The 27315-nt window shown below is 45.6% G+C and overlaps 1 protein-coding gene across 3 annotated transcripts in view; it reads left to right on the plus strand.

Moving 5' to 3' along the window:
• ASTN2 (astrotactin 2) overlaps positions 1-27315 on the plus strand; it is a gene marked incomplete at both ends in the record, with an annotated part of 911329 nt that overhangs the window by 535518 nt on the left and 348496 nt on the right. For all 3 annotated transcript variants that reach the window (XM_082657265.1, XM_082657266.1, XM_082657267.1), the window contains one exon: positions 18162-18312. In XM_082657265.1, the coding sequence (XP_082513391.1) occupies positions 18162-18312 (151 nt within the window). The remainder of the gene's footprint in view (positions 1-18161; positions 18313-27315) is intronic.

Consider the following 27315-nt stretch of genomic DNA (forward strand, 5'->3'; position numbering starts at 1 on the left):
TTGGAGACATGATTTGCTTGCCTGTAAAATGGAGATAGCAATCATGGGGCTGACTCATTATGAGACTTAATGAGATAATATTACAAGTGTGTCTCCCCTCTTTAAACATGCTCTTGTCTTCTTTAGCAACAGCGCCATTCACAGTGTATCCACATTTTTCACGCAAGAAAACTGAAGCTCAGAGAGGTTAAGTACCCTACTCAGAGTCACACAGCTTTTACAGGGGACTTAATTTCAAGGTCTGCATGCCAATGAATGATTTTGTAACTAAGTGCTTGGGTATCATTTATTTAAAGGTGGGGGGGTGGGAGGGGAAGCAATAAATGAAACCTTCTTCAGTTCCGTGCACTGAGCCCGGGGAATTGGGCCCCCTTGATTATATAATACAGAAATGGGAAGATTTCCTTTAATTACCATGTTGAGCTATTGCTAGCAATTTGAAATGTTTATGTGCGTCCCAGGCAGCCAATCATCTGGGTGGCAGGTGCAGTTAGAAACATGGCATAAGAAGGGAGTTTATTTATAAAGGGCCTGATGAGTCCCTAAAATGAACTTGTCAGTCAGCCCAAGAAATGTAACTGTGAAGGAACAGGAAATTAATGATTGTCCCCCTTGGCATAGACAGGCACTCTGCTATCAGGGCTATGATTTGCTGGCTGTCAGCACATTTCTCTCTCCCCCAGCCTAGTTGCTAGTTATTTCTGTCAATAGAAACTCAGAAATGTTGATCAATAAGCTTAGCATTTGCTGGTTGAAATGAGCTTCAGCATTGCCTGGAAAAGAAGGAAAGAATTGTATTCCTTTCTCTCCCTCCCTCCCTCCCTCCCTCCCTCCCTCCCTCCCTCCCTCCTCCCTTCCTCCCTCCCTTCTTCCTCCCTCCCTCCCTTCCTCCCTCTCTTCCTCCCTCTCTTCCTCTCTCCCTTTCTCTCTTCTGTAGATGTTTTTTACACCAACCACATCAGAGCCTGTGTTAATCTCTGAGGTTATACAAGTATTGGGTGGGCCAAAATGTTCGCTTGGGTTTTTCTGTAAGAAGTTATGGAAAAACCAAAATGGACTTTTTGGCCAACCCAATAAATGAGAAGAATGAACACTGTGAGTAAACATCATACTCATGTGCCCCTCAAGGTGCCTCAGGAGGGATGCATCCGGGATCCAGGAGGGTAGACAGGCAGGGGACAGCAGTTCAGCCCAAGGGGCACGGTGGAGGGAGGGCTCTTGGATTCCAGGAGGCGAAGAGTGAGCTGGGCTCTGGAATGTGAATAGGAGTCCACCAGACAGCAAATGAGAGGACGGTTATATCCGCATATTCAGAGATACAGTGGTGAGAAATGGCACGCCGCTGCTCCCTCGTGCTTACTTCTGCCTCTTTTTTTTTTTTTTTTTTTTTGCTGCTCCCTTCTCCTCAAGGATGAACCTCTGGTGAATTGTAACACTGTCACTTTGGGGGCAAGAGACATAAAAATACGAATGCTGTGCTATTCATATAGTATAATATAATGCAATGTAATGCAATGTAATATATATTAGTTCATATCAAGTGATGATAATTTATGAAGTATTTACTCTGTGCCAATAGAACCATCAGAAGGTCCCCAAGGGCAAGAAGTAGTGGCTGTCTCCATCTACACTGCTGTATCTAGCAGCCTACACATAATAGGCATGCAATGGATCTGTTACTTTAGAAGGAGTGTCACATCATTTGCCTGTGCTACCTCTGATCTCATGATACACCAAGATGAATAAGATGAATAATGTACACTACACACGGAGAAGTCAGAGTTATGCTTTTAAACTGTAAATCAGATCATCATACTCCTTGTACAAAATCCTCCAGCACCTTTGCTTCGCACCCATAGTTCAACCCAAAGCCCCTGCTGTCACCTCCAAGATCCAGTGGCCCCTGCTGCTCCTTTCAGGGCCAACCCCACCCCTGCCTCTGGGCCTTTACACCTGCTGTTTCCTCCCGTTGGGACATGCTTTCCCATCCCTGTTCTCTCCAGCACTTCCTCCCTGCTTCTGTTCAAAGATCATCTCCTCGAGCCTTGGAGGTCCTTGGTCTCCCCACACCAGGAATCTTGATCTCGGCCTTTGCCTTCTTTTCCGACCTTCACTCACCACTCTGACTTTATACTATGCATTTATGTGTTTGTTTATGCCAGTCTCCCCTGAAACGTGGCTGGCTCTCAATAATCCCTTATTGAATGTGTCGTATAAATTTCTTTTTACATATTTCTGAGTTTAATCTACTCAGCAACCCTATGAAATAGGCATTGCTGTCCCCACGTTCAGAGAAGGAATTTAGAACGTAATTAACAATAACACTAACAGCAGTAATTCCTTGAGCACTTGCTCTGTACCAGATGCTGTGCTAGTCACTCTGCATTCATTACCCCACGGATTATCTCCATGACTCCACAAGACTTCCCTGGCATCTTAGTAAACCAACACACCACCCCTCAGCCCACCGCCAACACTCCCTAGCCTCGTTCTGTCAGTCACTGTCCAACACTTCAGCCATTTAACTCTTTAATTCTTTTTAATTTGTTTGAAGGTTCTCTTCCTAGTAGAATGTAAATACCATGAGGGAAGGGTCTCTTTTTTTATACACCACAGTCTTTACTATATGTAGAATGATGTCCAACATTTGATATTTCTAAAAGAGCAAAGTCTTTCCTCCACCAAAAAAGAAAACACGATTTGCAGAAGAAGCCAGTTCCTTCACGTGCTTGTACACCGTCTGCACTTGAGTGCTTCACGGACCCTGGGACTCGCCCGTAAGCACGGTCTCCACCTCCTTCCTCCCCCGCACTCTGTCTTTTCTATCCACCCAGCCCAGCAGGCCAAATAGTGGCCTTGTCTAGAACAAGACAGGCAACGCGGGCCTGTGGGCGGTAATTGCATCTTCCCCTGTGCTGTACGTCTCTCTGTCAGCGAGTCTGTGGCTCTTTGCTGCCTGATGTACGTCCACCCAGATCCTTAAGAAGTAGAGACAAGGGGATAAATCCAGAAGGGAGCAGCCCACGGCTCCCCCACACTCCCTGAGAAGTACCACCGAGAGCCTCCCCATCCTTTTGACATAAAGAACCAATTTTCCTGCATATATCTAAATTGGTAGTACATTCTAGTTAGTAGACATTCAATAGATATTTGCTGAATGAATGAATGAATTGGTAGTACATGCTAGTTAGTAGACATTCAATAGATATTTGCTGAATGAATGAATGAATTGGTAGTGCATGCTAGTTAGTAGACATTCAATAGCTATTTGCTGAATGAATGAATGAATGAATGAATGAACATGCTGCCAAGTGAATGAGCACATTATCCTGAGGCTCGGGAAAAGGAAAGTGCCTGTCCAGGATCTTTCACCTGAGCAGCAGAGCAGAGGACTTGAACCTACTCTCCTGGGTTCCAGGCTCAGTGGCTTCCTCTGTGCTTCACGGCCTCCTAGGTCCCCAGGCTCAGGCCCCGGATTCATAAGAAACAGGGCCTCTAGATAAAGCCTGCCTGACTGGGTGTGAGACTGAATTTAGAAGCAACTCTATTACCGTTGGTCTCCAGGTGCCTTCTCTGCTTTTCCTCCTTCCCTCCTCCTCCGCGCTCTTCCAGATGGCGGCAGGGCTGTGATTGAGGCCTCCCTTCCCCTGTCTTCTGCCCTCTGCTGGTCTCTCTCATAAGGCACAAGACAGACATCCCTCCTGGTCACGACTGCCTGAAGCTCAGTTGTCCTCTCTCAATGCCCTTCTCCAAAAGCCCTGAATCTTCGTCTGGATCTTCTGTTGCCAAAACTCAAGACACACTGAACCAGACTTAGAAGCTCTGAACTGAAGTGTTCCTTAATTATTTGTAGACACATCTCTATTTATGTCGTTCCCCTGTTCAGAAACTTAGAATGGCCGGCCAAGTAGACCTGCCACAGAGGGGCACCTTGAAGAACTTCCAAAGGTGCGTGATCATGGGTAGTTTACAAGCAATTGATTTCCACATCTTCAGCCTTCATGACATTCTGCTTAAGATTCAGATTCCCAAGAGTGAGCCTCTGCTTGGCCTAGTTATCAATTCCCTCACTCACCTGTAGGCCAGAGGAATGCAAGCACCTTGACTGATGAATCTACAAGGCTCTACCCATGGTGTATGTGTGTATGGGGGAGTGATGTACATTTCTACAACGCTAAGGGGGTGCTTTGACCAGAAGGGGGCATAGATATTGTACGAACAAATCTAAGGGCTGTCTACTGCATAGTTTCACCCCTATTATCACACATCCAACCCAGTGAAATACCACAGCCTCCGTGAAGTGTCTCTTTTTGTTAATTATGTATGCATGTGCATTTGTGTATATGTAATGTTTTCTTGAATTGGGGGGGAAAAATAATATCATAAAGTTTTTCCATATCATTAGCTATACCTGGAAAGCATAATTTTAAATTTTCACATAACTTATTCTATGAATGGATCGTATTGTCACTGTTAGATATTTAGATCGTCCCCACTTTTAACCCCATTATGAATGATACCACGATGAACATCTTTGAACATATCTCTTTCTCTGGTTGCTCTTTTTTCCTTTACAATGTACTACTATAATCACTAGGCCAAACTCTATGAACACTTCAGAAGTTTGGTAGATATTGCCAAATCGCTTTCCATAAATGTTGGCGATTTATGCCAGCACAAGTAGAATACGAGGAATATCATTTCACTCTACCCTCGTCAGCACTGAGAATCATCATTGGACAGAAACATCTGCCAGCTTGATTGGTGAGAACTGCTACATTCTTGTCAATGCCTCTTGCATCACCACCCATGGTGCAAAAGCTCAACTCTAATGACCTATTTTCAGTCCATAATATTTCTCTTCCTCTTCCTCCTCTTCTTTCCTCCTCTTCCTCTTTCTCCAGTTCTCACTTATTTTTTAAAATAAAATATCTCCTTATTTTTGAATAAGCATATACATGCACACAGTTCTACTTTCTTGTATCTTTGGAATTTTGAAGTCTTTCTCGATCCACACACCCAACTACCACCCACTCCCCTCATCCCAAACTGGAAGTACTCTCCTCCCCTTCTGACTTCCCGTGGACCTTTCTGCTGTGTCTTCTCTGTTCTTCAATACTGCTGGCTTTTTGGAGGGCAGAGACCATCACTTAGTCTTGTCTGTACTTCTGACTCTTCATAGCACAGGGGAGGGTATAGCAGGTGCTCAGTAAGTATCTTTGTAATGGATGGTTAGATGGAACGATGGGTATATGAATGGATGGGTGGACGGATGGATGGATGCTTATTTTGTTGATCCTGAAGAAATTAGGAAGCATTGTTTCAGGCTTTGCGTACCTAACAGTCTTGTAATTATGATCAGCCGGCAATTACCTAGCGATTTCCACCACATAAAAACTCCATTCATTAAATTGTGCTACAGGTAAACCTGATGCTTCAAAGTAGCAATATTTATTTTCAGTAAATGAATTAACTAGTGTTTAATTACCATAACTCACTATCCACTACTTTATGTGTTGGCAAGTAGCTGATAGACACAGGGTTTTCCTGCGTGGAATTTACATTTTATAAAGTCATTGTTTGTAGGCTGGTAGAGGTGCCTCGTGTTCTACACAAGCTGGAGTCTCTTGATGGCATTTTCTTCTAACCTGTCACTACCATGCAAGGGCAGCAGGCATCCCAGGTGCTGACTGAGAAGGGCAGTAAGAGGGACTTTGCAATGGCTGGACTCTTGCTCGGTGCTGGACAATGTGTGGGTGCTTTAGGTGGTTTATCTCATTTTGTTGTCACCTCTGTCCTGAGAGGGAGGTGCTATAATCTCCATTTGACCAATCAGGAAGCTGAGATCAGAGACACCAAGTGACTCTCTTGAAGTCACACAGTGAAGCTTCCAGGCAGAGCTGGGTTTCCGGCTCAGAATCCTCTCACTGGCATCCTGAATGCTTTCTGATGTTTCAAATTATTCTCTTTTCACATTTCTTTTCTTCCTTTGTTCTCACAATGCTTGGAATGTTATTTCCTCCCTGCACCTATATTATAGAATGGATTTCCCTACTTTATGGGATAGAATTGCACTCTCCAGGCTTCTTTTCCCTTCTCTGGCATGTTGTGTCCCCCACTCCCCACACACATTACCCTCTAACGCCTGTCCTGTCTTTCTTCTCATTTCCTTTTCCTCCTCATCTTTGTCCTCGTCTTCCTTCAAGAGCCAATGTATTGCTACTCCCTCCAAGAACCCTTCCCCAACCGGCCCAGGAAGAATTCCTTGCTTCCTTTTGGAGATCTCATGTATTTTTATGCATCTGTGCTGTGAGTATTCACTCCACTTTATAAACCTTGTTGTCTCTGACTGCAGTCTATGCACTTCTTGAGAGCGGGGCTTTGTCTGGGCACCTCTAGTGCTGAATATCTAGCAGATGGCTTGCTACTCAGTAGGGGCCAGTGCATCCCCGTTGTGGTACATTCAGCAGCTCTTAAGTGTGAGTGGCTGCAAAAATCTTGTCTCACCCTAGAAGGTATAGAAGGGGGGCATTGAGGGGTAGCGCTCGCCTCTTTGCACAAGGTGCATTGCCTCATTTATCTCACCCAGTCCCCCAGGCACTGAGGGAACATTGCAGTGATGCATTTATAGAGGAGGAAACTGAAGTTCAGAGAGGGAGATCACTTGGGTGAGGACACGCCCTTAAGAGTTTAAAATTTTCTTTTTCTGAAGGCAAAGTCTGTCCTCCTTTCCCCACACCACATATGCCCCACCAGGAAGGAGTGATTTTGGTGTGATCGTAACTGAGTTTTAATTTCCTGTCTCTTCTTATCTGGACCCAAGCTTCTGGTTATATTCACAGATCGACAGATATTCGGGGAGAAGCTTTCTCTATCAAAGTCTAGGCAGAGGCTCTCAATCCAGGGTCTGTGCTGGTCCATGAAATCCCCTAATAATAAATGTTCACTTTCACCAACTTCTCACTGAAATTTAGCATTTCCTTCTATTGCAGACACGGGTGTGTTAATAGCACCTGTGACTTTTTCGCCAAGAGAAATCACATGTAGTTTTATATCATCTTACGTTTGTTGTTTCATTTGTTGCAGATGTCTTAAAACATAGTTTATTCTCTTCACTACTTCCAATTTACAGTCATTATCACATCTGTTCCTAGACCTTTTTATTTAATGTGTCAATAAAGAAGCATATATATCATTATATGCCAGTTGGCTTTTTAAAAAAAATGTTTTGATAAATGGTTTCTTATGTAACGCTTTTTGTATCTGATCTCGTACGTTTAAAAACATTATTCGAAGATGTGGCCCATATGCTTCTCTAGACTGAAAAAGGGTTACAGGTTGAGTTAAGAACGCTTGCTTTCCCAGCTTGGAGTAACTTTCAGGGTTTCAGCCCGAAAAGCAGGCTATTGTCAGTAACGACCACAACAATAAAAGCGAGGGTATCCATGCAGTGGTTCACATACATTTTCATCCATTCACTCACTCATTCGCCCATTCATTCATTCATCTGTCCAACAAAAATCTGGGTACAATGTTCCAGGCACTGGACTGCAGTAAGCATGAGAGAGCCCCTGCCTTCACAGAGCTTTTATTACCTCATGTCATCCTCATGTAACCTAAGAGGGTTATTATCCATGATCCATGCATGGGGAAACTGAGCTCAGAGAGGCGGAGTGACCTGTCTTCTCAGCTAATAAGTGGCAGGGTCTGGGTTTCAGCCCAGGGCTTCTTCCTGGTAGCACAGTTGTATTTATTTCTCGTTTCCCTGCTGACTGTATACGTCCCTTGATTTCCTTAGATGCAAAACAATGGAAATACTGGATATGATGGATACAATGGAAACCATGGCTATTCTCTCTCCCTCCCTCCCTCATTCTTACGTTTCCACCTGTCCTTCTTGGGAAGTCACATAAGAAATCTGAGCTGGAGGGACCCTTAGCAATCATCCCATCATTGTATAAATGTGGAAGTAGAGGCCCAGAGAGGGTAGAGGGTTACCTGGGGACACATAGCAGTACAAGGTAGAGCTAGACCCAGACCCCAGTCCTCCAGCCTCCAGCCGGAGGCTGTCCTGCTGGAGGATGCAGCCCTGTTTACTCCCTAATGGTGGGCTCTCCTCTGCCCCTCTCAGGCAAGCCTCTCTGCCCTCCCAGGACACCAGGGTCTCCCACCATCGCCGGGCAAGAGGGCTTCTGGAGAACACGGCGCCTTTCTACCTCTCGGAGCCCACCTTAATGAGCTTCCCTATGAGATCAAGCCTCAGCATCGTCACTGAACCTTTTTGATTTCTTTTGAATATAATGATGGGATTTGCAAGGGGCAGGAGAAAGGGGGGGCAGGTTGGCAAGGAGGAGGCTTTCTATGAGTGAGCAGTCAACACAGGGAGGGGGAGGTAGCTTTTTGCCAAAGAAGGGTGCCCTCAGAGATCAGATGGACTCCAGGGTCATTGTGTGTGTGCATGGGCCACACATTATCCCAGCACCCCTGGGGAAAGCCCAGATGTGACATAACTTCTCCAGGCCACTGGCTGGTTTTGCTTCAGGGCCTGACACTCCCCGGGGAAATATGCTCCCCCCGACACCCAACTCCCACCCCCAGTTCCCTAGGTTAGATTGTCCCCTCTGCCATGTGCTCTCCTGGTATCCTGTATTTTGTAAGCATCTATCATAATTTGTAATTATAGATATAGACACAGATATAGATGTCGATGTAGATACAGATACGGGTATAGATACAGTGACAGGGACTTGCTGGGTGGCTGTGTTCCATTCACTGAGCTATCAGTTCCAGGAGAGCAAAGCCCATGTCTGTTTTGCTCTTTTCTGTATATTTAACCTCCAACCTCCATGGTGGTGAGTGCTGGGTAAATATCCGTGACATGAACAAATGCATTTCCGAGATACAACAGCCCCTTGTGAAGGTGTCTGTATGGGCCTGATGATGGTGAGGGCCTTCTGCATCTTCTCTCTCCTGGAGTCCTCACCACGACCCTGTGAGCTGAATTTTATTGTCCCTATTTCACAGATGGGCAGTGGCCACACAGAATCATTTTCTCTTTGTCCCCAAGACCACACAGCTGAAGGGCCTCATTCATCCCTCCGCCTCTTCCTTGCTTATTCAGTGAACAGCTGCCACATACCCAGCGTGCAGGGGGAAGCGAGAGAGGAGGGTCTCTGCACGCAGGAAGCTGGCAGGCTTCTCAAAGACACAGGCGCTCACAAGAAGCTATGAGACCACTCAGCACAGCGATATGTATTCCTGACCTAAACTAGTGCAAACCATGATTGCTAAAGGAAGGGGAATGATCAGGGTCAGCTGCAACACCAGTCCCAGAATCTCCAGGTGGGAAGGGATCCTTAGGAGGAAGGCAGGACCCTACTGGGATTGGAGACGGACATACCAGAGCAGAGCCACGGTGTGTCACAGGGCAGGTCCCCTCACCTCTGTAAGCGCCAGGTCCTGATCCAAGTGTGTGCATCTCTGTTTTAATCAACAAAATGGGGATAAGAATGGCACCGTCCCATAGGGCTCTAGCAAGCCCTACGATCAGATAGGGACTTCCCTGGTGGTCCAGCGGTTAAGGCTCCACGCTTCCAATGCAAGGGACACGGGTTCGATCCCTGGTCGGGGAACTAAGATCCCACATGCATGTGGCCAGAAGAAAAAAATAAAAATAAAAAAAAAAAGAAAGAATGAGATAACCCATGTTAAGTCAAGTTCTCAGGTTGTAAGTTCTCCATAGATAGTAGCCATTGTTGTGACTCTCACTATGATATTGTACTGCCCTCCCCCGGAAGCTTGACTTTCCTCCACCCCAATCCCAGAAAATGGCCATCCCTCCTCAGGTTGCATTCCTGCAGTGACCAGCAGCAGCAGGACCTTGGGAGATAGTGTTCCCATTGCTCAATAGCTCCGACTTTAAAGAAGCCCAAATCTGCTTCCCTGTGCCACATGCCAGCTCACCCCGGCCCAGAAGCCATCTACCAGCTAATCTTGATAGAGCAGATGCCACGTGCCAGCCACTGTCCCAACACTGTTCCTAACATGATCTTCAGCTGGTCTCAAAACCGCTTAATCCTCAAAACAGGGACTTCTGCCTTCTTTCCTAAAACGGGGATGAGCATATCATTTGCATCACTGTGTTTTCATGTGGGTTAGGAAGGCGGACACATGTCATGCTTGAAACATTTCCTGGCATATCATGAACGTTCAATAATCATGAACTGTCATTACTGCTGTCGTCGTTATTGCCATCATGATTATATAAAATCGTAGTCTGTGTTATTAGTCTAAATAAAAGCAGAAACTGCTTCTGGAACCCTTGGGTGGATGCGTGCAGCTCCCAGGGTGAAGGGAAGAATCGTCGAGGCCTGGCACACGGAACCTTGTCTAGCTTGTCTCCCGGCAGCCTCTGCCATACCCCATCTCCTCCTCGACACTCCAGCTTCCCTGAATTGCTTGAAGTTCCCACGATCAGGGTACACCCTCTGCTACTTCTGCCTGGAATACCCTTAGCTCATGCCACCCTCCTTCATGTGGCTAATTCCTGCTCAGCCTTTCTGCCTCAGGTTCAATACTGCCTCCTCCAAAAAGCCTCGTCTGACCCCCCACTACCAGAGTCTGGGTGGATGCGGAGGCCTCTTTATAGTCCTGTGGCCCCAGTTATGTTGTGCGGTTAATTGTTTTTGTTTTTCCCTTCCTCCTTAGCACATACTATGTCATATCTATCCCTATATCCCCCCTCCCCCCAGGAACCAGCCCAGGGACAAATTAGGTATCAATGAAAAAATTTGAGTAAATGGATACTGTGAGGCCCCAGGTCTTCCTTTTTTCTCCTGCATTGAGCTCCTTACAGTTTCAAGTCATGGCCTTTGCAATTTTGCAGGACAGTCAGATGATTCTAATTTTAGCTGGCTGTTGGGCACCTTCTGATAATATTTTGCATATATTATCTAATTTATTTCCCTCGCTAACTCTGCCAGCTAGGTATTAATATCCCCATTTTTCAGACAAGAAAATGGAAGCTCAGGGTTTAAGGGACTCACCCCAGGTCTTATGGTGAGTGAAGCTGGGGGACACACCTGCGGCGTATCACTGTTCTCCACAGCTGCTCCTGCCGCTGGGGCTGAGGAGCCTCCCTGAACGTGAGGCGGGGGTGGGCAGGGTGGGAAGGCAGCTTGGTTCCTGACAAACCCTGTCCTCGGTGCCTCCCTCTCTGGGAGCTCAGGAAACAAGGCTGCCTGCTGTCATCAGAGAGTGATTAGTCTGCACCCGTGGGGGGCTTGTCACTGTCTGGGCCCTAAGTCATCCATTAGCACCTCTCTGTGAGTGACACAGACCTTTCCTGGTGTTTATTAACAGGGGGCCATGTCAGCATCTGTTCCCAGCCGCTGGCATGGGGCTCAGCTGACTCGGCCCGCCAAATGGAACCCAGGTGATGCGTTCACATTTAAGGAATCAGCTAGTGAGGGGATGGCAGCCTCACTCAGCCTGGTAGGGTCTGGCTGACTCTGTTTTGAAACCAGTATTATCAGAACAAAAAAAAAAAAAAGAATTAGAGTGTCAGAACTGGAGAGATGCTTGGAAGCATCTTAGACAGCAGCTGGACTTAATAGATGCAGAAATACAGACAGAGTGAGACCAATGGAGAGACGTAATAATAACCAGTTCAGTACCAGGCATGCAGTAGGTGGTCAAATATTTGTTGAATGAATGAATGATAAATGTATTTGCATTGGGTTTTTGAGTTTGTAAAACGTGATCCTATGCATCTTGTCATTGCATCCTCACAATAATCCTACATGGTTGGGAGCTAGAAAGATGCTGTTCCCATTTTGCAGATGAGAAGAGTGAGGTTCAGAAGAAAGTCTGTAGACAGGGGTCCGCAGCCTGTTAGAAACCGGGTCGTACAGCAGGAGGTGAGAGGCGGGCAGGCGAGCTAGCGAGCAAGCGAGCAAAGCTTCATCTGCGGCTCCCCATCGCTCCCCACCACTCCCCATCGCTCCCCACCGCTCCCCATCGCTCCCCACTACTCCCCATCGCTCCCCATCGCTCCCCACCCCTTCCCACCGCTCCCCATCGCTCCCATCGCTCCCCACCGCTCCCCATCGCTCCCCATCGCTCCCATCGCTCCCCATCACTCCCCATCACTCCCCACCACTCCCCATCACTCCCCACCGCTCCCCATCGCTCCCCATCGCTCCCATCGCTCCCATCGCTCCCCATCGCTCCCCATCGGTTGCATTATCACCTGAACCATTCCCCCCCGCCCCCTCCTCCCTGTCTGTGGAAAAATTATCTTCCACAAAACCCGTCCCTGGCGCCAAAAACGTTGGGGACCGCTGATGTAGGAGAAAGAATGTGGGTTCTGGAGTTGGACATACCTCAGTTCAAATCTAAACTCCAACACTGACCTGCAGGTTTTCCCATGTAAAACAGGAAATGGCAGTCCAGTCTGCTGTGTCTTTTTGTAAATACAGTTTTATTGAAACATAGCCGTGCTCATTCACTGCATTTTGCGTGTCGTCATCGCATATTTTCTATGGCTGCTGTGTTCTATAAAAGCAGAATTGAGTAGTTGGAACAGAGACCATATGGCTTGCAAAGCCTAAGATATTGACTATGGATTTCTGTATAGAAAAGTTTGCCAACCTCTGTTCTGCCTGGGGTGTGTTAGGTACTTAATTAGTGTTGGTCTTTTCTCCTCTCAGATGAAGGAGAAATGGCTTTACTGGGATCCTTTTTCTAAGACTTTGTAGGCCTTGTAAATACCACAGTGTAACATGCAGAACCTGGATCTGGAAGGTGTGGTGTGAGGAACACTGGCGTTAAGAGTCAAAGACCAGGGTGTTAATCTCGGCTCTGTCCTTCCGTCCTACTCAGCTTAAGGACGTGTCTCTGAGCCATGAGTAGTGAGTTGAGTAGCATCCTCCCAAAACTCATGTCTACCCAGAACCTCAGAACGTGACCTTATTTGAAGATAGGGTCTTTGCAGATGTAATTAAAATAAGGCCATAATAGATTAGGATGGGCATTAAATCCAATGGGTGGTGTCATTGTGAGAAGAGGAAAAGACACACAGACACAGGAAGAAGGAAGAAGCCCATGTGACAATGGAGGCAGAGATTAGAGTGACGCAGCTACACACCAAGGAATGCCAGGTGTTGCCAGGAGCCACAGGAAGCTGTGAATAGGCCAGGAATGCTTCTCTCCTAGAGCCTGTAGAGGGATCATGGCCTTGCTGACACCTTGATTTTGGACATCCAACCTCCAGAACTGTGAGAGAATACATTGCTGTTGTTTTAAGTCACCTGGTTTATAGTACTTGTTACGGCAGCTCTAGGAAACCAGTACACTGGTGTTGTCCTCTTTTATTCCAATTCGGATTGAGGCTACTGTGACATGTACATAGGCCAGGAGGTGGCACTGGGCAGTGTGCAAAGGTGGCACAGGCTCTGTTCTTCCAGTTCTTCCTCCCCTAAGACACAGAGGGATGGGTATAGATTTCTACCAGCTTTACAGTTAGGAGAGCTCTGACTTGCCCAAGGGCACAGAGCAGGTTGGACAAGCTCAACGGTGGCCTGGAGAAAGCTCACGACCTGATGTCAGACAGACTTGCATGCAGACCCTGGCCTCAACACTTCACATCCATGCGACCCAGGACAAGTACCGTCTCTCCCCAGTATCCTGTTTCTCCAGCTGTACAGGGGGAGTAAAAATGTATACCTTAAGGCTATGGAGACAGCATGGGAAAGGAGCCTAGCACAGTTCTCCCGTAGCAGGTGCTCAGGAAGTCATAGATGATGGAGATGATGTTGGTGATATGGTGATTTCTGGCAAAGCTAGGACTCTCACCGGGATCTCCCCATCACCCCAGCCCACCTCCACCTCCAGGGCTGTTCCCTCCATCCCTTTGCGTCCTGCAAAGGCAGCTCTGGGCTCCAGCAGACCCCAAATCCTGCATTCAGCAGCTGGGATGAGGGATTGAGTCCTGAGTTAAGAAAATGCCACTGTCTGCCTTAGCTCCCTCTGTCACTTCCCAGACTGACACAATCACTGCTCTCAACTCAGTAACAGCCCCTGTGTCAGGGCTTTGTGTTTTAAATAATGTTCCCCTGGTATAACTGCTGTTTATGCAGAATCAGTGCTTTCAAAAGCTAACAGCCTCCTTATTTGTATACCTGAGCTGTCACCAGGTTGCCCTGGAAGGTGAAATTTTTTTCTTGTTTTTCTCCCCTCTTCCTTTGTTTCTCTCTGTTGTTCTGTCTCTGCTCTTTCCACTCATACAGTATCTTTCTCTTCACTTTCATTCTCTGTCTTTCTGTGTCTGTCTCCTTCCCCCATCCCCTTCCTCTCTCCCCACCTCCCCTCCTTCCCTCCTCTCCACCTTCTCTGTACACTTCCACATTTGTTCTCCTTACCTTGGTATTTTCTACTTTTTTAATCTCTGGGTATTACTCCTGTTTCTCCCTTGCTTTTTCCTGATCTAGCTCTGCATTTTTTCTCTCTTTACACCCTTTGCCTCCGTCTTCCTCTCTTTTAATCTTCCTGTCTATGACACTCCTGGGTGTGTCTCTCTAACTCTCTCTGTCTCTGTCTCTCTCTCTCTGTCTCTCTCTCTCTCTCTCTGTGTATCTGTCCACTTGTCAGTTCATCCATCCTTCCATCTATCCATCCATCCACTTTCTTCTGGATGAGGGTGTTTCTGCCTCTCAGTTTCTCTTCTTTCTTTCTACCACATTCTCTATATGTTTATCTCTTTTCTTGCTCTCACACTCTCTCAGATTGTCTCTCACTCCGTCTTTATCTCCTTCCCTCACTTACCACTTCTTCTCGGGGTATTAATATTTTAATAGCCTTAATGTCTTTCCAGGACCCTCAACCCTTTCCATGATTCAAAGGTGGCGGATCTCCCAAGAGCTTCAGTTCAGGGACTGTTGATTCTCTTCCTCCATCTACCTGTTACCCTGACCTCAGTCTATACAAAGTTAGGAAGTGATAGATAAGCTTGCAGCTCTATTCCTCACATATTCTTTCTTGTCCCTATACAACAGCCCTGAGCATGAAGGATTTGGAATGGGAACCCAGAGTTGGGGGTAGGCAGGGGAGTGTCCTCTTTGGAGACACTCTTGGTAAAATTACTGATTGGTGGTGGTGGCATCCATGCCTTCTGGTGTTTTCTTTGTTTCACTTGAAAAACATTTACTTAACACAAGTTCTTACCAGGCCTTGTGCTGGCGGCTAAAGTGGAATGACTAAGTCATGAGTCTTTCACTCAAGAAGCTTACAGTCTCTTTGGGAAACCATAGAGTTGTTGATGAAGATCAGTAAGATAATAGATTTAAACAGTGGACTCAAAGGGAAAAGGAATTAATTCTGCTTGGGGGAAGTAGAGAAGGTTTCACAAAGGAGGTCACAGTAAGCTTGGTGGAGGTAAGGACTTTGTCCAATGTCACTACTGCATCCCTAGTACCTAGAATGGTTCCTGGCGCATAGTAAACACTCAATAAACATTTGTCATATATGAATGAATGAATGAATTTGAATATGAACTTGAATTTGAATAATTTTTAAGAATTCTTGGGATTTTGCGGGGGAGAAAATTTGGAGATGAGCGTCCCAGGCAGTAAAGCACAGTTAAGGATTCAGAAAGGTAAAGGTACGTACTGTCCTCAGATGCCCTCTTCAGGGCTGACCCACCCATCCTCCAGAATGTGGCTGAGGCTCACAGCTCTGTCCCTCACTGGGCACTGCCTTCAGCCACGAGGAACTGCCTCTCCCAAGGATACCCGCTTCCAGATGGCAGCCATACCAATGACTGGCTGGCGTGGTGTTGCAGAGGCCTGGATCCCTTGCCTCCATTCAGGGTGTCCCTAAAGGGCCATCCAAGCTCCAGAGCTCCCCTCAGGACCAGCTGAGGCTTCAGATCTAAATGGCATCAGCCACATGGCAGGACAGCCTCTCCCCTGCCCAGTCCTGCCTTGCTTACTTCCTACAAGTATATCCCAAGAGGGCTCCTTGATAAACCTCGTATATGCAATGCTCTGTTTCAGAGTCTGTTTGCAGTGAACCTGACCTAAGTTTGTGTGTTTAGGGAATGAGAAGAGACCTTGGGGTATCAAATGGAGACTCTGAGGACAAGGTGAAATGTAGCCAGGCGAGTAGGCAGGAACCAGATTATGAAGGGCCTTGAATGCCGATGAAACTAATTTAGATTTTCTTCTATAAGTAATGGAGAACTATTGATCCATGGGGTATCTAATTAGAGTGGGGGCTTACTAAGTTCACTGGCAGTCAGTATGAAAGATGGGATAGAAGGGGATAAGGCTGGAGTCAGGGAATAAGCTAGGAGACTGAAACCTGGAGCTCCAAGCCTGAGGAGAGAAAGGATGGGGGAAGGGATGAAGGATGGTCCAGAGACATCAGCAATAATGCTCACTGGTCTCCTCTTACGACATGTACATGTACCAGCATCTCCCTTCTTTCAAAATTCCAGATTCCATGAGGCATACAACATGGAAGAATATAGTGCCTCTTTTTACTGCCTGTAGTGTCCCTTTAATAATATCTCCTGCAAGTGTAGGCATCATAAATAATCCAGTGCTAGGATATTCCTTATTTGGGGCCCTTTTTCCAGAATCTTCCATTTGTATCTCTTATGTAATAGAATTTTGGCAGATCCATGGACTGCGGTAGCTAGTCTAGTCTTGTCTCTTGTGAACCTCATTTGGGAGGAGTCATGCATTTGCCTAGAGTCTTATCACCTTTACAACAGCTGATGCTACCATTATTGATGGTGTGATTAGTATGCAATGGTCTGAAAAATAAAGTTCTAGGGTACGAGGATCAGGCAGTTCTGTGTTTGTATCTTGGCTCTGCTGTTTATAGGCTGTGTAATAATTTGTTGGAAGCCCCATACCTCCCATAGCTTCAATTTATATACACAATGTTGGAATAATAGGAATTTTGCAGAGTTGCAGAATTGTTATGGGGAGGTCTGGACTCTGTAGAAACATGTATAATGCAAGTTAAGAGTTGTGTAGTGGGAAGAACTTTCTCTTTGGACTCAGATGGAGCTTGGCATGGACTTTAGTTCTGCCACAGTACAGGCTTGGTGACCTTACTTCACCTTTCTTTTTTTTCTTTTTTTTTTAAATGAAGTATAGTTGATTTACAATATTGTGTTAGTTTCAGGTGTACAACAAAGTGATTCAATTATATACATTTTTTTTCAGATTCTTGTCCATTGTAGGTTATTACACGTTATTGAATGTAGTTTCCTGTGCTCTACAGTAAATCCTTGTTGTTAATCTACTTTATATATAGGTGTGTATCTGTTAATCCCATTCTGCTAATTTTTCCCTCCCTCCCTTTCCCCTTTGGTAACCGTAAGTTTGTTTTCCATGTCTGTGAGTCTGTTTCTGTTTTGTGAATAAGTTCATTTGTATTTTTTTTTAGATTCCACTTGTAAGTGACATCATATAATATTTGTCTTTCTCTGTCTGACTTGCTTCACTTAGTATGATAATCTCTAGGTCCATCCGTGTTGCTGCAAATGGCACTATTTCATTCCTTTTTGTGGCTGAGTAATATTCCATTGCGTACATGTACCACCTCTTCTTTATCCATTCCTCTGTTGATGGACACTTAGGTTGCTTCCATGTCTTGGCTATTGTAAATGATACTTCACCTTTCTGAGCCACAGTTCACTTATTGGTAAAATGGAAATCTCATGCCTACTTTCCAAAATTATGAGGATTAATGAGATAAAGGGTATCAAGTTCCAAATATATTCCTCTTTATCAAAACTAGACAACCGTCGGAAATTCCACGGCGGTCCAGTTGTTAGGACTCGGCACTTTCACTGCTGGGGCTGGGGTTCGGTCCCTGGTCAAGGAACTAAGATCCCACAAGCCGTGAGGTGCGGCCAAAAAAAATACAACAACAAAAGCCTAGACAACCGTCATGTCCTGTGATGATATATCTATTGAATTTATTTCTTTTTGTTTTTCTTTACTTCTTATTTTTTAAATATGTATTTAATTTTCTTTGTTGTAAGTATAATAAATGATGATCTCAAAAGTAATAAATGCACATTAAAATTATTTTTAACCCAATGATACAGATGTCTCTGGAATTTAATCATCTCCTTTCTCTCCAAGGGAAGAAGCCATGCTGTCCACATACTTTGAAACCATCAATGACCTGCTGTCCTCCTTTGGGCCCGTCCGTGACTGCTCTCGGAACAATGGGGGCTGTACTCGAAACTTCAAGTGTGTGTCTGACCGCCAGGTGGACTCCTCAGGATGTGTGGTAAGTGCCATTGGCCTATGAACACGGTGCTGGCCCAGGTGCCAATGCTACATGCTGGCGGCCCCTCCCTGTGAGGGGCAGCTGGTCAAGGAAGATCATGCTACTCCTAGCACCTACCTCTGTGGCCTTCAACACACCAGGCTGCCTTGGTTTCCTCATCTGCAAAGCGGGATAATGAAACTTACCTCCTGGAAGTGTTGGAGGAATGAAATGAGATATCAGAGCATTAGTACCCAATAGGTAGGTCCTTGAGAGCTCCTGGCCTCTGGTTCACCAACACCCCAGGCCTTGCCCCTGCCCTGCCCCGCCCCACCCTTACGAGATCCGCCAATCTGCTGCAAGCTCTTCATTGGATTAAGGGTCTGAGGGTGTGGTCACTCTCAATCCCCAGGTAGAACAATGAACACCTTTGAAGGAGTTCTGTTTACACATCTCCAGAAACACCTCTGGATAGGATCATGTATAAAGGTGCTCAGAGTGGAAGTGAGCTGGGGCCTCCGCCCTCCCCAGTGTATTCACACTGGGGTTTAGCCTTCCAGGACGCTTACAGTCCAGTTGAGAGGGAGGTAGGGCCTGCCTTATTTCTGTGCACTCAGTGGGGAACATGTCACCTGTGCAGAAGAGAAGTTTCAGCTGAGACCTAAGGTTTGTAGAAGGCTTCCTGGAGAAGTTGGTGTCTTAACTGTCTTCAAAAGATGGATCAACGTACGTTAGGAAAAGAGTGGGGATGGCCAAGGCAAAGCCATGGGGCGGGGCTGGTGGCCTTGTTCGCAGGGAGCTTTAATATCAAATGTGGGATAAGGGCACAGAAGAAGGTATGTGAGGATCATTGTTGCTTATGGAAGAGGGTCCTTAACTGGGTGATTTGTTTTATAGGACTGACCGAGGGTGCTTGTTTAAAATGCACATTCCAGCTTCCACACTAGAAATTTTGATTCTATAGACGGGTTTCTGTCCCAGGAATCTGAATTTATAACAATGTAGTGAGTGTGTATATGTGTGAGACATGGGAGTGTGTTGGAAGCACACTTGGGAAACATTGTCCTACAAGCGGAACACCTTAGCCGGGTATTCAGTGCCTTCTTGATCTGGCCCCTTTCCAGCCTCGCCATCACTTTACTTCATTCTCCACTAGAGCCAAATGGAGCTAATTAGTTGTTCCTGAATATACTTGCCACCAATGTGGGAAGCAGAGTGACTTTCCAAGGTCTCACCACAAGGTGGCAGGATGGAGGCCCAAGAACATGTCTCCAATACTCTCAGTGTTAAAGCCACTTTGGGCTGCTTTCCTGAGGAGCTGAGAAGAGACAGCAGCAGAGAACCTTGGAAAGAAGGCTGGTCTGAGTGAAGTGGGCTTACGCCCTGACTTGGTCATTGGCGTGTTGGTCATTGGTCATTTGTGTTGACCTCATTAGCCTCAATTTCTTAATCTTTCAAAGAGAGCAATAGCTCTTGAACTCACAGGTTTTCTGAAAAACCAAAGAATGTAACTGGAAATTATTTGAGATTTACCCAGTGCCATTTGTGTGTGATATGATGAAAGCCACAGCTACTGATGTATTTATGTAGGCGATATGATATGATATTTGGGGCCACAAAAATTCAAGAGCACCGTGTATTTAATTTCCTATAGTGCTTCTACAACTGAATTTTATTTATTTTCTGCTCCATCCATTGGCAGTGGAAACGTAATTCTAGTCAGTTTAGGTGTGCTGCCTCCTACCACTTCCTGAATGTCTAAGTTCAAGGGGACTGAGGTACTTGTAAGGCATGGGAGTGAGGGGATGCTTGATGCTGGACCATAACCTCTCAACTCTAGCACCTGCTGTCTCATCTGGCCCTTGTCCATCACTCTCCTTCCTTTTTGGCATAAGCCAGGACCTCCCTGTTCCACCTGATTTATAGGTGCATGGTCCATCCTGGCATCTGCTGCCGGTTCTCTTCATCCCCAGCACTTGTCATTTGAGGCCATCTGGTTTTAACCATTAGATAGCTTACCCACCCTATTGAGGAAATGAGGAACGTCCAGCAGCTCTTCTACACAACCCTCAGGACATGAGGGTCTGAGGGGAGCTGGCCGAAGCCCTCTTGATCCAGACAGACCATGAAGGCATTTGTAGATGGAAGCTTTCATGGCAGAGCCCTCGACCACATTTACTATCCACTGGACACTATCTGGCAGGTGAGACACAGACCCCCCTTTGCCTTCAGATCCTTCATACCCACCTGATTTTCTGCAGCCCTCGTCCTTTCCAACCACCCATGTCATTAGCCTGGTGGGAATAGAGACAGGGTCTCTTTAACAAGGTCATCTTGCTTGACTTCCAACATTGCTCTTCCCCCCAGATCAAGTAGTCTTTATGGGTGGGAGGGAAGCCACTTCTCTAAGAGATCACAGATTCTCCCTATTATTACTATCATCATTATTCCTTCCAATTAGACCTCAACTTCTGAAACCCAAAATTAAAAAAAAAAAATTTCCTTCTCTTGCTTGGTGTTCTGATTCTGCTGTGCTAACCTGCTCCTGGGATAATGGGTCCTCAGGCATGCAGCTGCCCAAATTGGGGAGGGTCATAGGATGTGTGGTAGGCAGAATAATGGACCCCCAAGGATGTCCACATTCTACTGCCTAGAACCTGTGAATATGTTACTTTCCATGACAAAGGAGAATTCAATTCACATGTGGATTTAGATGCTAATAAGCTGAATTTTGAAGAGAAAGATTATCTTGAGTTATCAGGATGAGCCCAACGCAACCAAAGTCCTTAAATATGAAAGAGGGAGGCAGCAGAGGCATTCAGAGCTCTGCCGCATTGCTGGCTTTGAAGACGGAGGAAGGGGGTTATAAGTTAAGGAAAGTCTATAAAAGTTGGATGAGGCAAGGAAATGGATTCCCTCCCCCCCAACTAGAGCCTCTAGAAAAGGGATGTAGCCTTGTTGAGACCTTGAATTTAGCACACTAGGCTTTTTTTCTACTTCTAACCTGTAGCACTGCAAGATAAATTTGTGTTTCTTAAACTGCCACGTTCATGGTAATTTGTTACAAGAACAGTAGAACGCTAATGCAGGTGAGCAATAATATGGGAAGGGAGGTTGATCCTGGAGATAATATATAAAAAATTATCCTGTTATTTTGATTTTTAATTATTTACAGGGAGACCCTCACCTCTTGACCAGGGATAGAGAAAGTAAAAGTGAATGAAGTATCAAAAGAGAGAGGGAGGGAGTCTTGTGTTCCCCTTCAATGTGTTAAAGGGTAAAAAAAAAAAGTTATCTATTAGAGGTGGTCTAAATGTGACAAACATAATGATGTCAGCAACGCACAGCTTGAAAAGTCAGCTATGGTTCCATTTATTCTGTGTGGCCGTATAAACATTGCAAAATTCTAATCAAGATAGAGGGCAAAACCAAAGAAACCGTAAGCACTTAATCATGATGATACCCTGTAGAGGATGTGCCCACCGTCTCTGAGTAGCTGCTGCCCCTGAAGCATTTCACTGCCACTGTTCCCTTGTGTTATCCTGGTTTTCCCAGCTCCAGAAGGAAACTTTTATTGGACTCAACCCCAGACAGTCTGGTGATCAAAACGTATCCTCCTTAGCCCCTTTAGAAATGTCAATTCACAGCGCACCATCAGTGTTCCAGTTTTCTGTTATTGTGTAATAAACCTGATTTGCGGCAACAGGGATGGACCTAGAAACTATCATGCTGAGTGAAGTAGGTCAGACAGAGAAAGACAAATATCATGTGGTATTATTTATATGTGGAATCTAAAGAAATGATACAAATGAACTTATTTACAAAACAGAAACAGACTCACAGACTTAGAAAACAAATTTATGGTTACCAGAGGGGAAAGATGGGGCAGGGGAGGGATAAATTAAGAGTTTGGGATTCACATATACACACCACTATATATAAAATAGATGATCAACAAGGATCTACTGTATAACACAGGGAACTCTACTCAATATTCTGTAATAAACTAAATGGGAAAAAAAATCATATATATGTCATATATATCATATATATGACATATATATCATATATATGTCATATATATGTCTCATATATGTCATATATATGGATATCACTTTGCTGTACACCTGAAAATCACACACTGTAAATCAAATATACTCTGATATAACATAAAAATTAAAAAGAGAAGTTCTATTGAACAGTGGTTATCTAGAACACAGTTTATAGTTCTCATTTTTAAAAAATATGGCTGTATGAAGATCATACCTGATTTTTAGAGAATGTTAGTAATTTGAAAAATTAATTACATTAAGAAAAGGATGAGTTAAAAAAAAAAACAAAACTCTGGCTTAAAACAACTAGTTTGTTTTGCTCACAGTGTTGTGGGTCAGGAATATGCAAAGGGCTCCGCTGGGTGATTTGTCTCTGGTCCGTGGCAGGTAGTTTATCTGTAGCTGGAGGATTTGCTTTCCAGAGGATCCCTTCACTTACATGCCTGGTTCTGGGGCTGGTGTGGCTTACACTTGATCCTGGCTCTGTTAGACCTCAGCTGGGTCCATCTCTAGAGCACTTGCCCATGGTGTCTCCATTTGGCTTGGACTTCTCACGCCGTGGAGGCTGGATTTGCAACGGAAATATCCCAAGATCAAGTGCTCCAAGAGCCTAGGCAGAAGCTGTACATCTTCTTAGCACCTAGCCTCAGAAGTTCCAGGACATCATTTCTACCACCATCTATTGGTCAGACAGGTCATTGATTTCAGCTCAGATTCAAGGGAAATGAACTGGACTTCACTTGTCAATGAGAGGAGTAGCCATCTTTAATCTACCCATTTTCCTGCAGCTTGGACTCACAGACCAGGAAGGGACCCTGGAGATCTTCTAACCAAGCCAGCACCTCTCCCACTACACAGACAGGAAAGCAAATGGCTAGAAAGATGCAGGAGTCGCTCAAGTTCATGTAGGGAAGCAGTAATAGAATCAAGATTTGATCACAAAACTCCTTCCATGCAGTTGTACCTTCCTAGGTCATGGTCTTTTAGCATCATCGTTGCCACTGTAGCAGTCTGAATATTGACTTGGCAACACTGTATCCAGCACTGTGAATGTAACAGAGGATACAAGAACAACAGCCCTGCCTTGTTTTATAAGCTAGTTCAGAAGGCAAGATGGACTTCGGCAGGGCTGCAGCGTGACCTTCACGCTGCAGCATGACCTTCACGTGAACAGGTCACTTTGTATCTCTGCACAAGAATATCCATCAGGGCTGATATGAGCACCAGAGGGAAGGGAGGCGATGTGGGAGAGAACCAACACTCATTGAGCACCTACTGTGTGCCATTTCACTTATGTTCATGGCAGTTCAGTGCTTATAACCACCCCCTAGATGGGTATTATTGTATCCATTTTACAAAAGAGAAAAACTAGTGCTATAAGAGCAACCATCCTCACAGTGACTGTGTGCCAGACATGATTCTAAGTGATTTGCTTATTTTAACCAATTTAATTCTCACAGTCATCCTATGAGCTAGGTTTTATGATTATCTCCACTTTACACATGAGAAAAATGAAACTGTCTGGTTGGGAACGGGAGTATGGGGAAGAGCACAAAGGAGTGTGGGAAAAAAGGGCAGTGCTAGGAGCCTTCATAGAAATTTAGGACTGAAAGAGGTACAGAGATTTATACACTTGCTGGACCCTATAGAGTGATGGTGTCTTTTAGGATGTGTGTCTAATGTCAGTTTCCAGCCCTGCCTCTGAATTCCAGACCAATCCCACTCTACCCCACCCCCTGCAAGTCACCCAACCACATTCCCACTTCCTCTTCGCCCTCTTTTTTTTTTTTTTTTCCCCACTTTGACCTAAAAAGCCTTCTGGCCTCCCAGGTATTAGGAAGGACCAGAAGACCCCTGATTGCCCTTGAAATGCTGAGAGGCAACAAAAAAAATGCTGCCTTTTAAAAAGCCAAGATGAGTAAAGTTACAAATTTTCATTTAGTACAGGCCAGGCCCCTCTTTGGCACCACCAGGGAAGCAAAGACTGACATGTGTTTCAGTTAGGGAGAGGGAGGCTGCTTCTTTCCATTCCTCATGTTTTCCCCTTTCAGTGACTCAACTGGACTGTAATGAGAGGAAACAAAACTCAAGAAGAGCATGGAGCACAAGTGATGGGAATCAGAAGAGTGAGAAATCACTCTGAAACACAGCCCAGGCCCTGCTGACTGGGAAGCCCACCCCAGGGTGCCTAGCTTCCTGCCCTTCTGTACGGGCAGAGCAGGGCTGAGCCTTGGTGGGGTCTGGGCCCTGCCAAGTGGGTCTTCCTCCCCAGAAATGGACTCTCCGTCCCTGCAGGTCAGCGACAAGGGGGTGTGATGGATTCATGGTACAAGCAGGATAGGTTTTGCCAGGGTCCAAAATAGGAGGAATGACACTTGTCACATTTTTCTTATTAAACGTCTTCATAAACATGCAGTCAAGAGGCAAAGCATCTTTATGCAGACTCCTTCAGAGATGCTTGGTCTGGGAAGCAGGATTTAAAGGGTGAAGCATTTTTTTGTGGTACGCGGGCCTCTCACTGTTGTGGCCTCTCCCGCTGCGGAGCACAGGCTCTGGACGCGCAGGCCCAGCGGCCATGGCTCACGGGCCCAGACACTCCGCGGCAATGTGGGATCTTCCCGGACCTGGGCACGAACCCGCATCCCCTGCATCGGCAGACGGACTCTCAACCACTGCACCACCAGGGAAGCCCTGAAGCATCTTTTATATGGTATCCTCATCAAAGTGCCTTCTGCTCAAACAGGTCCATAGACAGATAATCGTCTTTTCTTTTTTTTGTTTGACAAATCATTTTATTATTGCTTGTCTCAACAATATACACTGCCCAGAAAGTACCACATGCGTATATGGTGTGGTGCGTGTAAAGAACCTCTTCTTTAATGGCTTCAAGGAGATACTTGCCTTTTTTTAATCAGTTTTATTAGTTATCTGTTTTATATGTATTAGTGTATACGTGTCAATCCCACTCTCCCAATTCATCCCACCACCACCGTCTCCCACCGCTTTCCCCCTTTTGTGTCCATACGTTTGTTCTCTACATCTGTGTCTCTATTTCTCCCTTGCAAACTGGTTCATCTGTAACATTTTTCTAGATTCCACATATATTTATTAATATATGATATTTGTTTTTCTCTTTCTGACTTACTTCACTCTGCATGACAGTCTCTAGGTCCATCCACATCTCTACAAATGACCCAATTTCGTTCCTTTTTATGGCTGAGTAATATTCTGTTGTATATATATACCACATCTTCTTTATCCAGACAGAGAATTTTCTACATGCACCTCTATCAGTAATACTAGTACCGATGGCATTAATTAATAAGGAAATCATTGCTATCAAATATATCAATGATAGTCTCACTGACGGAGATGCCTCTAGAGAGTGTCTGAGTGCTGATTACAGACCAGGTCCTGGGATAAGTGCTTAAAATGCATCATCACAGTGAATCCTCATAGCTGCCTGATGAGATGGGCATGATTACTACTCCTGTCTTGTCCGTGGGAAAAGGGATTCAGAAAGCATGAGAAATTTGACCAGAGCATAAATTCAAACCCAGGTCTATCTAAATCCAGAGCTACTCTCTTACCTCATCAGATGCCATTTCCAGAGGCTGAGGATAGTTCCCCAAGGATAAAGCAAATGTCCCCATGTCAGGGAGCACACAAGGAGGGGACACTTCCTTCTCCCCACGCTCCATCAATGTCCAGGGTTCCTTCTTCCTCGTATGTATCCAGGAGATCTGGAGGAAGAATAAGGGAGTGAGTATTGGAAAAAGGGAGAGGCAGTGAAGGAAGTTTCCAAAGAAGGAAATTGGAGCCATGCCTCTTGACTCAGTGCCTGTACACAAGGCTCAGACTTTGGGAGGTGAAAAGGAAGGGTGTTCTCTTTCAGTTGGGAGCTATGCCTTTGCATCTTTTCTCTGTGAACTTCAGATAAAGCCCTCCTCCTTTCTGCGTATGGGGGTGAGGGGGATGCGGTTTGGGGTTTCCAAGATTATAATGTGTGGCATTCTCTTAAAGCCTGTGCACCCTTTTATGACATTAAACATTATTCCTCCTATGACATTTGAAGCTGTCTCTATTTTTTCCCCCTCATTTTATTTATTTGGGACCCAGATTTGCTGGGTCTGATGGTATTTCTGGTAAGCTGCTTTTATTGTGTGGAAGTCATTATCTGTTAAAGTCAAGGAACAGCCCCCGCCCTTCCAAGGTGATGGGTTTTACCCTTTGCTTCCCAGAAGGATGGTATGGAGGAAAAGAGCCCCAAATTGGAGGCAGGGGATAGAAGCTTCAGTCCTGGTTCTGCTACCTGTTGGCTGCAAGCTGGAATAAATCCCTTCAGGAAGGCGGTGGCCATCTGTGTGGACCGCATGCTGGACCCAGAGAGGAAGCTTGGGACCAGCCTGGGGAGGGCCCGAGGAATTGCTAAGGGCCCTGAAATCTCATGACATATGTTCCCAGAGAGCAGTGATTCTAGCATTGGAAAGATCTGAGGGCAGGGACAGACAGCATGGGGTGGAGGCCAGGGCTTAACTCATTGGCTGGTGGGGAAAACAAACACAGAGAGAGGGATGGTTGCGGGGAGGGGAGGGGGGACATCTCTATCCCTTTGCTTCCCTTTTGTAAGCATCTCTGGAGTCATCATTGAGATTTTAATTGTGTTTCATGCACCTGCATCAAACACCTTTTCACCTTAGGAAGGTACCACGAGAGAGAATGTATTTCCTCCTACCATCACCTCTGCCTTCAGGAGGTCACAGTTTCTGGCATCAGAGAAACCTGGGCCCAAAACTCGCTCTGTCACTCACTAGCCGTGTGACCTTGGGACAGATTACTTAAGGCCTCTGAGTCTTGGGTTCCTGTTGAGTAAAATGGGATAATAATACCTGGCAAAGCTGCTATGAAGACTCACTGAGATAATGCATACACAGTGGGCCAGCACCTGGCTCTAAGTAGGCATGAAGCATCA

Source organism: Grampus griseus, assembly GCF_964374135.1.
Source record: "Grampus griseus genome assembly, chromosome: 6".
NCBI classification, from domain to species: Eukaryota; Metazoa; Chordata; class Mammalia; order Artiodactyla; family Delphinidae; genus Grampus; species Grampus griseus.